General features: G+C 39.7%; 1 protein-coding gene across 3 annotated transcripts in view; it reads left to right on the top strand.

Annotated features, from left to right (window-relative positions):
- The window catches only part of REV3L (REV3 like, DNA directed polymerase zeta catalytic subunit), a 169,275-nt gene that overhangs the window by 54,063 nt on the left and 99,957 nt on the right, over positions 1-15,255 (top strand). For all 3 annotated transcript variants that reach the window (XR_005028267.2, XM_036902980.2, XM_036902981.2), the window contains exons 2-3: positions 1,327-1,516; positions 7,824-7,898. Coding sequence is in view for 2 of the 3 variants with exons in the window: in XM_036902980.2 (XP_036758875.2) it covers positions 1,327-1,516; positions 7,824-7,898 (265 nt within the window). In the remaining variant the exon portion in view is untranslated. The remainder of the gene's footprint in view (positions 1-1,326; positions 1,517-7,823; positions 7,899-15,255) is intronic.

Genomic DNA, 15,255 nt, shown 5'->3' with positions numbered 1-15,255 from the left:
TTTTGTTCCATTAAATGACTGATCTTTCCAATTTTGCTATAATTTATGTAATAACTGGTCCAGGTTTAGTTGTTAATTCTGTTATAGCTGTACTTTGAAAATAAGAAAGCTGATGTTATTCCTATAAAAGGTATAAAAGGTAAATTTAAGATATCAGCGTAGCATAGAACTATTCTCCATGTATGTTACGTACATTTAATCACGAATAGGAAACGGTAATCAGTTACTTTCCTACCAAAAGAAAAGGCCCAGGGGAACAGAGGGATGAGGAGTGAGGAAGGAAGCCGGGGGCTGCGTGCTGGCAGGGCAGTGCAGTGATGGCAGCATGAGAAAGCCGGTGTGTTCTCTCTCGCTGCTCTTCTCTCTGGGTTAGACAAGTGGCGCGGACCCCGGGGAACCGGGGATGGTGCTCCAAGGAAAGGACCCGCTTCCGTACAGGTTCATGAGGGTGACAGTGCGGCTGGTCTTTCTTGCTGCTGCTGTTCCTTGACCTTGTCACGGTCTGCTGCTTCTCTGCATCTCCTTTGAGCACTCCTCATAGCGCTTCCTTGATCACGGCTGTGCCACGTCGTCTGTCAGCAGGTCCGCATCAGTCGCCTCTTCTGCCCTTGCCTGATAAAGTGGCCCCCCGGGATGTGTGCATGCCTGTTTTCCCCTTGCGTTGTGTCTCCCCGCTGTCCCATCCCACCACTTGTGCAGTTTAGATATCCAAAAGTCCACTACGGAGAGTGGATCTGTAGGGGTTTTCTTTTGCTTTGTTTGTGTCTGTTTGGGATTTTTTTCCCTAATAGCAAAATTTCATTTTTACCTTTCCCGGTCACCGCCCTGGCTCCCCAGGCCCCAGAGCACAGTTCCACACACGGGATCTGCTTTTGCCCTCTCCTCTCTCCTAGAGCTGTCTCTGTCTTAGGAGAGGAGCGTCTCTCTAGTTTGAAAACATTTATGCCAAGATAGTCATCCATTGATTTATTTAGTAAACTTTAAGTGAATTTTTGTAAGCTTCATAACATTGTGCTAAGTGGTATTGTTATAGGGCAGTTCAGTGAAGTACATAAAACTAGTGAGATTGGGAGGGTGAAACAGTCAAACATTTTCACCAAAATTATTTAAATTGTACTGTAATGCTTATGTTTGTAAAATGCTTCCAAATATTCTGTTGTAAAATGTAGTTAATACAGGTGGCTTTAACTGTGGGTTTTTTCCAACCCTTACCTTAGAAAAGCTGTGTTGTCATTAGAACTTTCATCTGAAGCATTCTGTGCTTTGTAACGTTTAACATTTTTAAATGCATCTGATGTCTAAACTTTATAATGTGTTACATTTTAGGTCAGAAGACATGTCTGCATCTACATGGCATCTTTCCTTACCTCTATGTGCCATATGATGGTCATGGACAAGAGCCAGAAAGCTATCTTTCTCAGATGGCATTCAGTATCGACAGAGCACTTAATGTGGCTTTAGGCAATCCATCTTCTACTGCTCAGCACGTGTTCAAAGTGTCATTAGTATCAGGAATGTAAGTATATAATCTTAACTCTCTTAAATTTTCTACTTATCTATATTTCTATTGATATTGTATGTAAAAGAAAACATATGAATCAAATACACTCTCTTCGTTCTTACACTTCTAATTCACTGGGATGAATTTCTTGCCATAATTTTTTATCGCAGTGAAAGACAGACGGTTGACTAAGTTTTGTTTTAACTTTTTGATTTGTCTGCTTCCTAAAACTGTAAGAATTTGTGTAATTTATTCATCGAATATTTATTGAGCACCTTCTATGTGTCAAGCAGTGCTCTGGGTGCTTGATGTATATTGGTGAACAAAACAATGGTCCTGGCCCCCCAGGAAGCTACATCCTAGAAAGGGGAGACAGAAAACCGATAGAATGCGGGAGATTAGTGCTCTAGAACCGAAGCTGCAGAGCAAGGCAGGGCACAGGTGTGTAGGCTGGGGAAGTGGGCCGCCGCAGTTCTGATTGAGTGATCAGGAAGGTGTCACTGTAGGGTAGTGACATTTGAGCAGAGACTTGAAGGTAAAGGGGTATTAACAGCATGGAGGCCAGGTGGCTGAAATGCAGGGAAAGGAGAGCAGGACCAAAGGAAGTTAGACGGAGATCACGTTGGCCAGTGGTTCTCAAAGTGTGGCTTCAGGATTACCAACATCAGCTTCACCTGGTTTGACAGCCTCAAGAATATACCTCTCAGATCTCCAAGTACAGGGAGCATAGCTGAACTGTCGCTGCAGCCACTGCACTGGACAGCTGCCATCCCATGTGAGCTGAAGCTGCTCTCCACAGGCTACTCCCAGCCGGTGACTAAGCCTGGCAGGACCCTAAAGCAGGCCTGTTCCTGGGAGACGCACTTAGAGACTCTCTGCAGGGCCTCTGCAGCAGCCTTCCTGAGCTTCCCTTTAGAATCATGCTACAGTAGAAGACACTACCGATCTCCCTCTGTGCCTCCCTCCCTCACTTGGGGTCAGACCTGTACCTGAGTCTGATGGCCCTTCCAGCCTCTCCTGCCGCCTCATTTCTTCCACAAGTGTTCCCCTGAGAAATCTCTCGCATACTTTGGCATCTACTTCTTGGAAGATTCAGGCTAAAACACCTAGAAACTTAGAATAATACATTCTTGGGTCCCACCCCAGACCTGATGAATTAGAAATTGGTGGTGGGGCCCAGCAATTTGTATTTTATTTTTTATTTTTTATTTTTTTTTATTTATTTATTTTTTAATTATTATTTTTTATTGAAGGGTAGTTGACACACAGTATTACATTACATGAGTTTCAAGTGTACAACACAGTGGTAGAACATTTATATACATAATTCTAGGTTCCAGCTATCACCCTACCAGGCTGTTACAATATCTTGACTATATTCCTTATGCTATACCTTACATCCCGGTTACTAATTTATTTTACCATTGGAAGTCTGTCCTTTTTTTTTTTTTTTTTTTTTTTTTTTTTTTTTTTTTGTGAGGGCATCTCTCATATTTATTGATCAAATGGTTGTTAACGACAATAAAATTCTGTATAGGGGAGTCAATGCTCAATGCACAATCATTATTCCACCCCAAGCCTAATTTTTGTCAGTCTCCAATCTTCTGAGGCATAACAAACAAGTTTTTACATGTAGAACAAATTCTTACATAATGAATAAGTTACATAGTGAACAGTACAAGGGCAGTCATCACAGAAACTTTCGGTTTTGCTCATGCATTATGAACTATAAACAGTCAGTTCAAATATGAATACTCATTTGGTTTTTATACTTGATTTATATGTGGATACCACATTTCTCTCTTTATTATTATTATTTTTAATAAAATGCTGAAGTGGTAGGTAGATACAAGATAAAGGTAGAAAACATAGTTTAGTGTTGTAAGAGAGCACATGTAGATGATCAGGTGTGTGCCTGTAGACTATGTGTTAATCCAAGCTAGACCAGGGCAATAAAACATCCACGTATGCAGAAGATTTCTCTCAGAACGGGGGGGGTGAGGTTCTAAGCCTCACCTCTGTTGATCCCCAATTTCTCACCTGATGGCCCCCCTGCGACTGTGCCTGTCTTAGGTTGTTCCTCCCTTGAGGAATCTTACCCGTCTCTGGCTAACCAGTCATCTTCCGGGGCCATACAGGGAAATGTGAAGTTGGTAAGTGAGAGAGAAGCCTTATTGTTTGAAAAAGTTAGCTTTTTACTTCTTTGCATATTTATGCCCTGTGGCTTCTATGCCCAGCATTTGTCTTGAGGTATCTTTACCACTTGGAAGAATTATGATACTCGGTAAATTTGATATGAGGCACGAATTCTATTTAAGGGTTGTAATTAGGAAGGAAGAAGAAAAGCTATAGAAGTAGCAGGCGGAAGAAAACATGGGAAGATTGATTATTTCTTTGATATATCTTCTTGTAGAGTAACTTCAGCATGTATAGGTTTTAAGCTACTACTTAAATTGCACACACACATTAACATAATAGGAGTATAGTTACATAACGAAAGCATATCTGTAATTACCAGCCATCTCCAGTGAAACCAAGAAAACCAGTTAGGCACCTTAGGCATTTGTGAAAACTTATCTATGATATGGTGGATATTGTCCAAATGAACTTGAACAGTCTGAGAGAAATCAGACAAATTAAAACAACCCATTCCTGGGGACTGTTCACATGCCATATGTTCTTTTAACAATAAATAGTTTGTAGTTGTAAGACTTTGGAGCGCTACAATTTGCACTTCTCCAAATTCTTGATTGAGTTCCAACAGTATAGATCCAGTCCAATTTTGTTGTTTTACTGTATGCACAGGCCAGCTTCGATATCTCCTTCCTCATTCCCATGGCAGGTCCAGGAACTGGTGGGATGAGTGCATCTACAGCTGTAGCAGTGCGTGGATCTTTGTTGGGGTTTTTTGATGATCATCTTCTGGCATGAGTCTTCCAGAGGGTGCAGATGTTGGAAGTTCTTTTTCATATCGTATCTTAGTTCATTTTCGGGGTAGCCCAATTAGGCTTTGATCCTGTGTATAAACACAAACAGACCCTTTGCCTACACTTTTATATGCCCTTTATACCCTTGTGCAGAACTCGTTGGAGGTTACCACACAGGAACTGCCCTTTTTTTTTTTTTTTTTTTTTTTTGCTATCACTAATCTACACTTACATGACGAATATTATGTTTACTAGGCTCTCCCCTATACCAGGTCTCCCCTATAAACCCCTTTACAGTCACTGTCCATCAGCATAGCAAAATGTTGTAGAACAGCAATTTGTATTTTAATACACCTTTCTGATGATTCTGATGCATACCAAAGTTTGGGAACTGCTGCATAGGCTGTTCTCAGAACTTTGGCTTTTACTCTGAGCTAGGACTGGACTTTGAGCAGCCATGATCTAACTTACAATTTTGAAAGGATTACTTTAGCAACTGTGTGAAGAATAAATCATTCGGGGATAAGGGCAGAAACAGCATTAGGACTCTATTTCATTAATCTGGGTAAGAGTATGGTGGCTTGAGCTGTAGTATTAGCAGAGGACAGTGAGAAGTGGAGCAGTGCGAGGCTGTTCTGCATCTGTCCTGAGGATCGAGGTCAACACGATTTGCTCTCTGACTGGATGAGGGTGTAAGAGGGGTCAAGGATGACGACAGAAGTTTGAGTCTGTTGCTAGAACGATGGTAGGTGCCTGTAGAGCAGGCTAGCAGGAGCTCATACTGTAATGTTTTGAGTTTGTATGTCTGTGTGAAGTCCATCTGAAATCCATGTGCTTTGTCCACCTTAACCTAGGCTTTCCGCTGGACCACGACAGGGTCCTTTCAGTTGAACTCCCTTCTGTTCTTGGCTTACTCTTGAGCGACAGAAGTGCTCTTCTTATAATGTAAATTGATCCTTTTCAAGTCTTTTAAAATCCTTGAGGGGCTTCATATTTTTCATAGAATTAACTTTAAGCTTCTAATCACAGCCTGCGTGATCTGACCCCCACCTGCCTCTGTAACTGTGTTCACAGTGCTCCATCCAGGAACAGGTCTCCTTCAGTCCCTCCGAGGTGCTGAGCTCTCTGCCACCTTTGTACATGCAGCTAGTGTCCGTTCCTTGAGTGCTCTGCCCTTCTACAATCCTTCGAATCCTTCACTCTGCTGAGAAGTTTTCTCTAACTTCCTACTTAAAATAGGTTGCCATTACTACTATTCCTGTCTCAGCCCCTTCTGTTTCCTTTAGCACTTTATATAGTTTGCAATTATTTTAATGTTTTGTTTACTTTCATGTGTTTCTCTCACCAGCATGTAAGCTCCATGAGAAAATGGAACCTGTTTTAACCCATCATTACATTCCTAGCACCTTGTATGGTGTTCCGGGCAGTTGGTAGATGTCTCTCAATAACTGTTTGGTTCAGTAATTCAAATGAACAAGGTGAAAGCTCATACCCATCCTATGAGAGCAGCAATGAGGTTAAAGATAATCATTCTTATTATATATTTAATGGTTTCTAAGAACTTTCCTTATACATATTTTCATTTCAAGGCTGAATCTCTTAACAGCCTAGTGTAATGAATGATTAGTCATCAATCTCTGTTTTTTTTAATGAGTATTTGTTAAAAGGCATTGCCATATTTTTAAGAGTAGTTGAGTTACAAATCTGGATAGCTGCAGGGCAAAAGATAACTTGTTCAATCAATCTAATTTATTGTTGCTATTCTCTTTTTCCCTTATTTTAGTATTTTTTTTCTTGCCTGGATCCCCTTTACCCTTACCACACATTCTAGCTTCTGTGATACCTTTACTCCTCAGTATCCTCTACCTGTTTAAGGTAGACAAGGTTACAGCTAGCTATCAAATTGAAATTTGTGCGAGGTTTAATTCCAGTCTTCTAAATAATGCATTATCCTGAGGCTGGGTTAAGAGATAGGACCATGACCATAGGCTCATTTCTGGGATTCCTTGCCTCTTAGCTGTTGTGAGTCTAGAAAATACCCTATAAAGAGATCTTCATCTATCTAAGTTAATTGATGGGTTTTTTGGTTTTTAGTTTTTTTTCCTATCCATGCTCATTTTTCTTCTCATTGTTATACTAAAAAACTAATTCTAATTATCAACATAATTTTTTTATTTGAAGTATCATTGATATACAACCTTAGGTTGGTTTCAAGTATAACACACAGTGGTTCAACAGTTACACATATTATTAAATCTTCACCCCCACTCAAACAGCTACTGTCAACATAGAAAGATATTACAGAAAAATTGACTCTACTTGGATATAATTTTTTAAGCTTAAGAATATCTAGTCTCACACTCTATTCTGTTTTCTAACTCCTCCAAGAGTCTCTGTTGAGGCATTCTTTTGGCAAAATCAACAAAAGCTGACAGCAACAGGTAAGGGTTGCAGGTTAAATTACACCAAGACTTTCTTAACCAGAAGAAGCAGAAAACTGAATTTATAGAATTTCCAGGCTTTATTTTGGAACAGTAGTTATGAGAACAGGATTGTAGATTTACAAAGTATTTTAGAAATGCCCTGAGGAAAACAGCCTCAGCATAATCAAAGTCCTTAAGAAAGACTATTGCCTTTTCAGTTTCTCAAGTTCTTGTCTGCACAGTTTTCACAGATTTGGATGTGTGTTACACACGTTCATTTAGTAATAGGTAAATTGTCTTAGCCTGGTGAACTTGCAAAATTAATAATAAACAGATAAATAAGGAAAGTGATATAAGTGTTGTTAACTTTGTGGATGAAGAGTTTTAATTTTTTTTAAGGTACCCATTTTTATTAGTTTTTGATTTATCTTTTCACTGAATCTTTTTTCTAGGAGAAGCATATATACATATATATTATTTTATCTTTTCTTACACAAAATTCAGCCTAATAAATAACCTTTATATCTTGCATTTTCCACTTATCTATGTGTCTTGGAGAGAGAAAATGGGAAACGGGAGAAGGGGCCTGAAAGGACTCTGTTTTTCTGTATATGGTCAGAGTGAGCAGAGAGTTGCTTTAAGAGTTATGATGATTGAAATTAAGGTGTAAATAGTTTGCTGCTCCTTTTTTGTCTTGAGTTTTTTGAAAGTGGTGTTTGTAAACTTTTTAAAAGAAGTGGTTACAGGATTCCAGTGTTTCCTGTGTTAAGCTACCCAATCCAGTGTTAATAACCAGATTCCTGTGTTAACCTGTGGTAGGTTCAAATGAAAGGTAGGTTCTTACTGGCTTTGGGTAATACTAAATATAAGCACGACAGATTAGGCCAGCTCAGTCTAAGTAGAACAATAAGGTGCTTTATTTCATCTCTGAATAAGGAAGATAATTTGAAACATGTTTTTCTTTTATTTCAGGCCTTTTTATGGTTACCATGAAAAGGAAAGACACTTTATGAAGATCTATCTTTACAATCCTGCAATGGTGAAAAGGTACAGAGATTAAATGAAATAAAAATATGAATAACTATCACTTCAGTATTTTAATAATGAAAAGATAAATTGAGAAGAAAGTGCTATATAGTTTATAACATTATTAAAGAAAGAGACCTTAATATGTACATACACAGGTAGAAAGAGAGACTTAGGGCTCGGTCTCCAGGAAGGATATTTTAAGGGTGAAGGCTTATAGCACTTAACTTTCTGTCTTAGATTTAGAGAGTTTGTGGATGTAAATAAGGCACGATGAAGACTGCCTTATATGATTTTCGTGCCCTACGAGCCTGACCAGATGTTTAATGCCAAGAGAGATTTGCTCTTTGGTTTCCAAGCAAGGAGAGGTCTCTGAGAGGGAGACTGGAGTAGGAGGGCTTCCAGGGTCTCAGTCCTGTTGACTCCTTATTAGGTGTCAGTGAAATTTTATATCCTGGGTTTCTTGTTTTGTTTCTGGTTGGTTTTTTCTCTTCTCCTCCTCTCCCCTCCCCTCTTTTTTCTTTTCTTTTCTTTTCTTTCCTCAGTAAATCTGTTTGTAGCTTATTCTCTCAGTAATCCTAGAGCCAAAGTCATATGGAAGGGCACATGCAGAGGAGACTTCAGTCATGCTTGAGGGTTCAAAACAAAGGTTTTCACTCTGTGTGGTGACAAACTAGGGTAAAAGTGGCCTTGGAGAAGTACTCAGGGTTGTTTTTTCAGAGGATCCTCTCTACCAATAGATAACTAGGTTCCAAAAGGTAACGTTTTGGTAAGACACAAATTGGATGTTAACCCAGAGTGAATTTAGGCACCAAGAAAGACACAGCCACCAAGGGTATGAGATTTACTCAGAATTAGGCCATTTGAGTAGCTCACTAAATCCCAGCCCTAATCCCAATAGTTATTCCCTTCTTGGAGTAACCAGTAAAAACTAGTTTTCTCTATAACCTGCCCCTAACCTAACCCCAAACAGCTTCTGTTACGGAGGGTACCAAAATAGTTTTCCAGCACACGCGCTTACAGACTGTAGTGTTGCTTGTGCCAGCTCCCCTCTAGTCCTGCTTTCTCACATCCGTGGGGCACAGAGGAGCCGTTCCCGTGGGCTCGTGGCCTCTCACGCGCACACAGTGGTGAGAGTGCGGACCTCAATTACTTTTCCTCTTTCTCATCCCTAATTGTGCCAGAGGGAACCGTGAATACAAATTGCATAAGTCTTTTATGAGTAACCTGTAAACTGTAGTTCTACTTAAAGTATAAATATAATCTGTTTTTCTTCCTTGAGTAGCAAATACTTATTAAACTATTTCCAGTAAGTTTGCTTTAAATTATGTAGTCAGCCCATCACAGTGCCTCTCAAATTCCCTGATTTATTGATTCTTTCATTTATTCATTTTTAACTAAATATTTATAAAATGCCTCCATTAATTGATGCACTGTGGAATTTTCTGGGCAAACCAGGGGTGAATGAAGTGTGCGTAGTTCCTGCACTCCGGGGATCTTCCTGCCTGGTTGGGGAAGCAGACACAAGCAACTCAGGTATCCAAACCAAATGCGACACATGCTGTGAAGGGGAAGAACAGGGCTCTGTCAGGGAAAAGATATTCTCTTTTTTTGCTTATTATTTTATAATAGTGTTATAATCAGTCACTTGTGTTAAGTATTTAACTGAAGCATAAGGCAGCTAGTGGCTAAGAGCCCAGACTCTGAAACCAGGGTGCTTGCATTCAGAACCTGGCTCTGGAATTTCCTCGCTGGGTGCCCTTAGGCAAATTATTTAATCATTCTGTGCCTTAGCTTACTCATCTATAAATAGGGCTCATGTTAGTATACATTTTTCTGATGATCAAATGTGTCAGTATCTGTAAACCATGCAGAACCCCACCTAGCATATTATTAAGGGTATGTAAAAGTTGGCTATGATATATATGGAAAATGTGAAGTGCAATTTCTGGACCTTACCTTCACTGTTAATTCTCTTCCCTAGAGGCAGTACTTTTAAGAGTTTGGTGTAGGTCCTTCTACTTTTCATACATATACATGTACATATATGCACATATCCTCTTCTTTAAATTTCCATGCAAAATTGGTACTAAGTAGAATGTGAGTCCACCGGGCCAAAGATTCTTTTCTGCTCTATTTGCTGCTCTATTTGCAGTGTTTACAATAGTGTCTCGCACGTGGTAGTTAATAACTGTTTGTGGAATGAATGAGTGGACACTGTACATACCATTTAGGAACTGGCTTCTTGATTCCTTTACTTGCTCATCTCTTGTGGTCTTCATTAACATTCTTAAACTACCTACTTTCTTGACCACACCCCAGGATTTGTCCTATCTCTGAGATTTTAGATGCATGATATCTTGGTTTCTGACTATAATCTTGTGTCTTTTTCTTTTTAATAAATTTTTGATAGAATTTACATGCCACAAAATTCACACATTTTATGTATACAGAATTAAATTATTTTAGTAAATTTACTCAGTTGTGCACCTCTCACTATAATTTAGTTTTAGAGCCTTTTCATGGCTCCAGTAAGATCCTTTCTGTCTGTTCTTTCTACCTTTTTTAACTCTGTCCCTGAGTTACACCCACTTACCAATTGTTGGGTTTTGAACTCTACTGCCCCACTTTGTAGCCTCAACCTGCAGTTAATATCTTTCCTTTCCATTTTAGATTCTATTCTTTATCTTCTCAACTCCTTTGCCTGCCAGTTCAAGCCATCAATTCTTGGTTAATCCATTTATTTACTTAGTCTCTACTAAACTCTAGTTTCTGACTACACAGGATACAAAAAAATCACAACAGATTTGGTGCCTCTGTGAACTCACGGTCTTCACCTTCATCTGAGTCCTTCACCGCCCTACCTTTTTTCTCCTTTTCTCTAATTCACGGGCAGTTCCCTACCCTCACTACTCAGATGTTAAGCCCCTCCTGAGGCCCTGCCTCCTACTTCAGAGAGGAAATAGAACCCATCAGTCTAACACAGTTTTTGCTGAACTGTGGACTGGGGATTCCTGAGACCCTTTCAAGGGTCTACATAGTCAAAATTATTTTCATCATACTACTGAGATGTGATTTTACTTTCCCGCTCCATCCACTGCTTGTGGGTAAAACTACTGGCATTGTGGCCCAAATCAGGGTGATGGCATCAAATACCAGTCATTGTATTTTTTACCACAAGGCAGTCACAGTTAAAAATATAAAAGCTGTTTTCACTTAAGTATCCATGAGGACATGGTAAAAAATGTTAATGTTATTAAATTTTGACCCTTGGTTTACATCTTCTTGATATTTTATATGAAAAAATGAAACAGTGTGTGCTGAAATGCTGACCATCTCAAAGAAAGAACTCTGCGACTGCTTTTAGTCGCAAGCAGTACTAGCCACTGTAGAGAACAACTGATAGACAAGACACGGTAGAGTGGTTTGCCTGTTTGACAGGCATCTTAAAAGTGAACAAAATGAGCCTGTCACTTCCAGTAAGAAAACTCCTAGTATTTGTTGCCAATGATAAAATTTGAGCTTTCAGGCAAAATTAGTATTTTTAAAATTGTATTGCTGTGCACCTAGAGGTGTTCTAGTACTTGAAGATATTTCTGATGAGATAGATAATAATGTTAACAAATGGTTTTTGCCATAATGTTTAATTAAATGTGTGCCATTTAGAAGAGCTGTAGGCACACCTCTGAGGTACTGCAGAGTGGGTTCCAGATGACAATGATAAGGTGAATATTGCAGTAAAGCCAGTCAAGTGGATTTTTTGGTTTCCCACTGCATATGTGAAAGTTATATTTACACTAGACTACAGTTTATCAAGTGTGTAATAGCATTATGTCTAAATAATGTACATAACAGTATACATAACAATGAAAAAGTACTTTGTCCCTAAAACCATTATCTGAGTATTCAGTGAGTTGAAATCTTTTTGCTGGTGGAAGGTTTTGTCTCCATGCTGATCATCCAGTCAGGGTGGTAGTTGCTGAAGGTCAGGGCGGCAGCTGTTGCAGTTTCCTGAAATTAGATGTTTGCCACATTGACTGACTCTTCCTCTCTCAAACAATTTCTGTAGCCCATAATGCTGTTTGACAGCATTTTACCCACAGAAGAACTTCTTTCAAAATTGGACAAAATTGGAGTCAGTCTTCTGAAACCCTGCACTGCTTTATCAGCTATTTATATAATATTCCAGATCCTTTCTTGTCATTTCAACAGTGTTCACAGTGTCTCCACTGAGAGTAAATTCCATCATAATTAAATCACTTTCTTTGCTTATTCATGAGAAGCAACTCTTCATCTGTTCAAGTTTTATCATGAGATGCAGCAATTCAGTCACACCTTCAGGCTCCACTTCCAATTCTAGCTCTCTTGTCATTTCTACCACATCAGCAGCTACTTCCTCCACTTAAATCTTAAACCCCTCAAGTCATCTTCTTCCAAACTCCTGTTCATTTTGATACTTCGACCTCTTTCCATGCATCACGAATGTTCTAGATGGCGTACAGAATGGTGAACCCTTTCCAGAAGGTTTTCAGTTTACTTTGCCCAGATCCATCAGAGGAATCACTATTAATGGCAGTTACAGCCTTATGAAACATACTTCTTAAAGAATAAGACCTGAAAGTTGAAATTATTCCTTGATCCATGGGCTGCCGGTTGGATGCTGTGTTACAGGATGAAAACAACATTCACCTCATTGTCCATCTCCACCAGAGCTCCTGGGTGACCAGGTGCATTGACAACGAGCATCAATATTTTGAAAGGAGTCTTTTTCTCTGAGCAGTAGATTTCAACAGTGGACTTAAAATAGTAAACCACACACATTGTAAACAGATGTGCTGTCATCCAGGCTTTGTTGTTACGTTTATAGAGCACAAGCAGAGTACATTTAACATAATTCTTAAGGGACTTAGGATATTTGGAATGGTCAGTGAGCACTGGCTTCTCCTTGAACTCGCCAGCTGCCTTAGCCCCTAACAAGAGGGTCAGCCTTCCCTGGAAGCTTTGAAGCCAGACATTGACTTTTTCTCCTTACCTGTGAAACAGCTTAGATGGCATCTTCTTCCAACATAGGGTTATTACCTACCTTGAAGATCTGTTGTTGAGTGCAACCACCGTCATGAATTTCTCAGCTAGACCTTCTGGATAAGTCGCTGCAGCTTCTCCATCAGCACCTGCTGCTTCGCCTGCACTTCTCTGTCGTGGAGACGCCTTCTTGCCTTAAACTGTGAACCGACCTCGGCCAGCTTCCTGCTTTGCTCCTGCAGCCTCCTCCCCTCTCTCAGCCCTCACAGAACTGAAGAGAGTTGGGGCCTTGCTCTGGACGAGGCTTTGGCTTGAGGGAATCCTGCGGTTGGTCTGAGCTTCTCTCCAGGCCACTGAAGCTTCCCCCACTCAGCAGTGAGGCTGCTTCTCCTTGTATCACCTATGTGCTCACTGGAGCAGGACTTTAAATTGCCTTAACTTTTCCTTTGCCTTCACAGGCTGGCTCCCTGTTTGCTGCAGGAGGCCTGGCTTGTGGCATATCTTGGCTTTCGACATGCCTTCCTCACTGAGCTTCATCATTTCTAGCTTTAAATGAAAATGGGAGACATTCAGTTCTTCCTCTCACTCAAACACTTAGAGGCCATTGTAGGGTCATTGACTGGCCTGATTTCAGTATTGTCGCGTGTCAGGGAATAGGGAGGCTTGAGGAGAGGGGGGAGACGGGGAACGACGGGGCGGTAGAGCAGTCAGAGCACGCACATTGGTCAGTTAGGTTGGCCGTCTTACATGGGAGCAGCTTGTAACACCCTGAAATAATTACAATAGTGACATCAAAGATCACTGGTCATAGACCACCATGCAAATAAAATAATAATGAAAAAGTTTGAAATATTTTGAGAATTATCAAAATATGACACAGAGACATAGGGTGAGCAAATGCTAGTGGAAAAATGGCACCGATTAAACTTTATCAACACAGTTGCCACAAACCTTTGCTTTGTTAAAAAAAAAAAAGGCAATATCTGCAAAGTACAGTAACACAAGGTCTGCCTGTATATAATGTAGTGGGTCTGTATTTTCCAAATGACCAGAGAATCATGCATGGGTAAAAATATTCAAAGTATAAGGTAGACCAATATATTTTAAGGTGAAGGAGTATAAAAATACATTGATGTGGTGTCAGATCCCGCATTGTTGCTGACCTTTAAGAAACTACCACTCTGTTGCATTTCTATCTAGTATAGAAGATCAACATTTATCTGAAAAGGCTATTCAACTATTCTTCCTTTTTCCAACTACATGTCTGTGTGAGGCTGGTTTCTCTTCATATGCCTCAGCCAAAACAGTATAATCACGACAGATTGAGCAGCAGATGTGAGAATCCAGCTGTCTTCTGTTAAAGCAAACAGAGATTGCAAACATGTAAACCAAGTCCTCCTTTCTCACTTAATTGTTTTTGTTTTGGAAAATGGTAACATTAATTTTTATAGCAATGTTATTTATGTAACATATAATGGTTCATTTTTAACTGGTAAAATAAGTTTCTTAAAAATTTCTCAGTTTTAACTTCTAATGTGGTAAATATCAGTGTCTATAAACCACACAAACAAAAACTCTTTGGTGCTCTCAGTTTTAAAGAATGAAAAGAGATCCTGGGTCCAGAAAGTTTGAGAACCATTGGAATAAAGCTCTCTTAATTTCCTACCAGAGATCCTTGAAGTTTTTTCATATCCAATCGCTCCTTCTAGCTGCCTGTTTACAGTGAAAGAGATTCCCCTCCTTCACCCTCAAAGCTCAAGATCTGCCCTCTCGCCCTCTCTGACCTCTTCAATCATGTCAAGTTATCTTCATCTCTCTTTCCACACCATTTAAATACTAATAAAACTTAATTTTGTGCACACACACATATTCATACTCATATACACATACTTTCATACTCATAACTATTCTCCCGGAAGATTTATCTATACTCTGTGTATCCACAATTTTTTACCTCCCATTCAATGTTTAACCTACTCCAACATGGAGTTAAACTTACCCATTCCCCTGAAACTGCCTTCACTAATGACCTCCATGTTGCTAAATCAAATGAACATCTTTTTTTCCTTACCTTTTGACCTTGTTAGAGTGCTTAGAGTGCCTTAAAACAATGCCAAATGTTGGTATGTAGACCTCCTCTGGTTTTCCTCAGACCTCTCTGATCATTCTTGTTTATGCCATTTTGTTGGCACCTCTTTTAACATCTGCGGTTGTCCCTGGGGGTTCTGTCTTGGTTGTTCATCTCTTCTCTCTACATTTCCTCCTTACTCTGCTGCCTTACCTACTCCCTAGGTTTGTTTCTGTTTTTGTTAGTCTTTATGCATTTGTCTTTCAAATATATATGAAAGCCTGTTTC

The sequence above is a fragment of the Manis pentadactyla genome, chromosome 12 (assembly GCF_030020395.1).
Source record: "Manis pentadactyla isolate mManPen7 chromosome 12, mManPen7.hap1, whole genome shotgun sequence".
Classification (NCBI taxonomy): Eukaryota; Metazoa; Chordata; class Mammalia; order Pholidota; family Manidae; genus Manis; species Manis pentadactyla.
The sequence above is the reverse complement of the archived record's forward strand: the minus strand, read 5'-3'. Positions and strand labels throughout refer to the sequence as shown.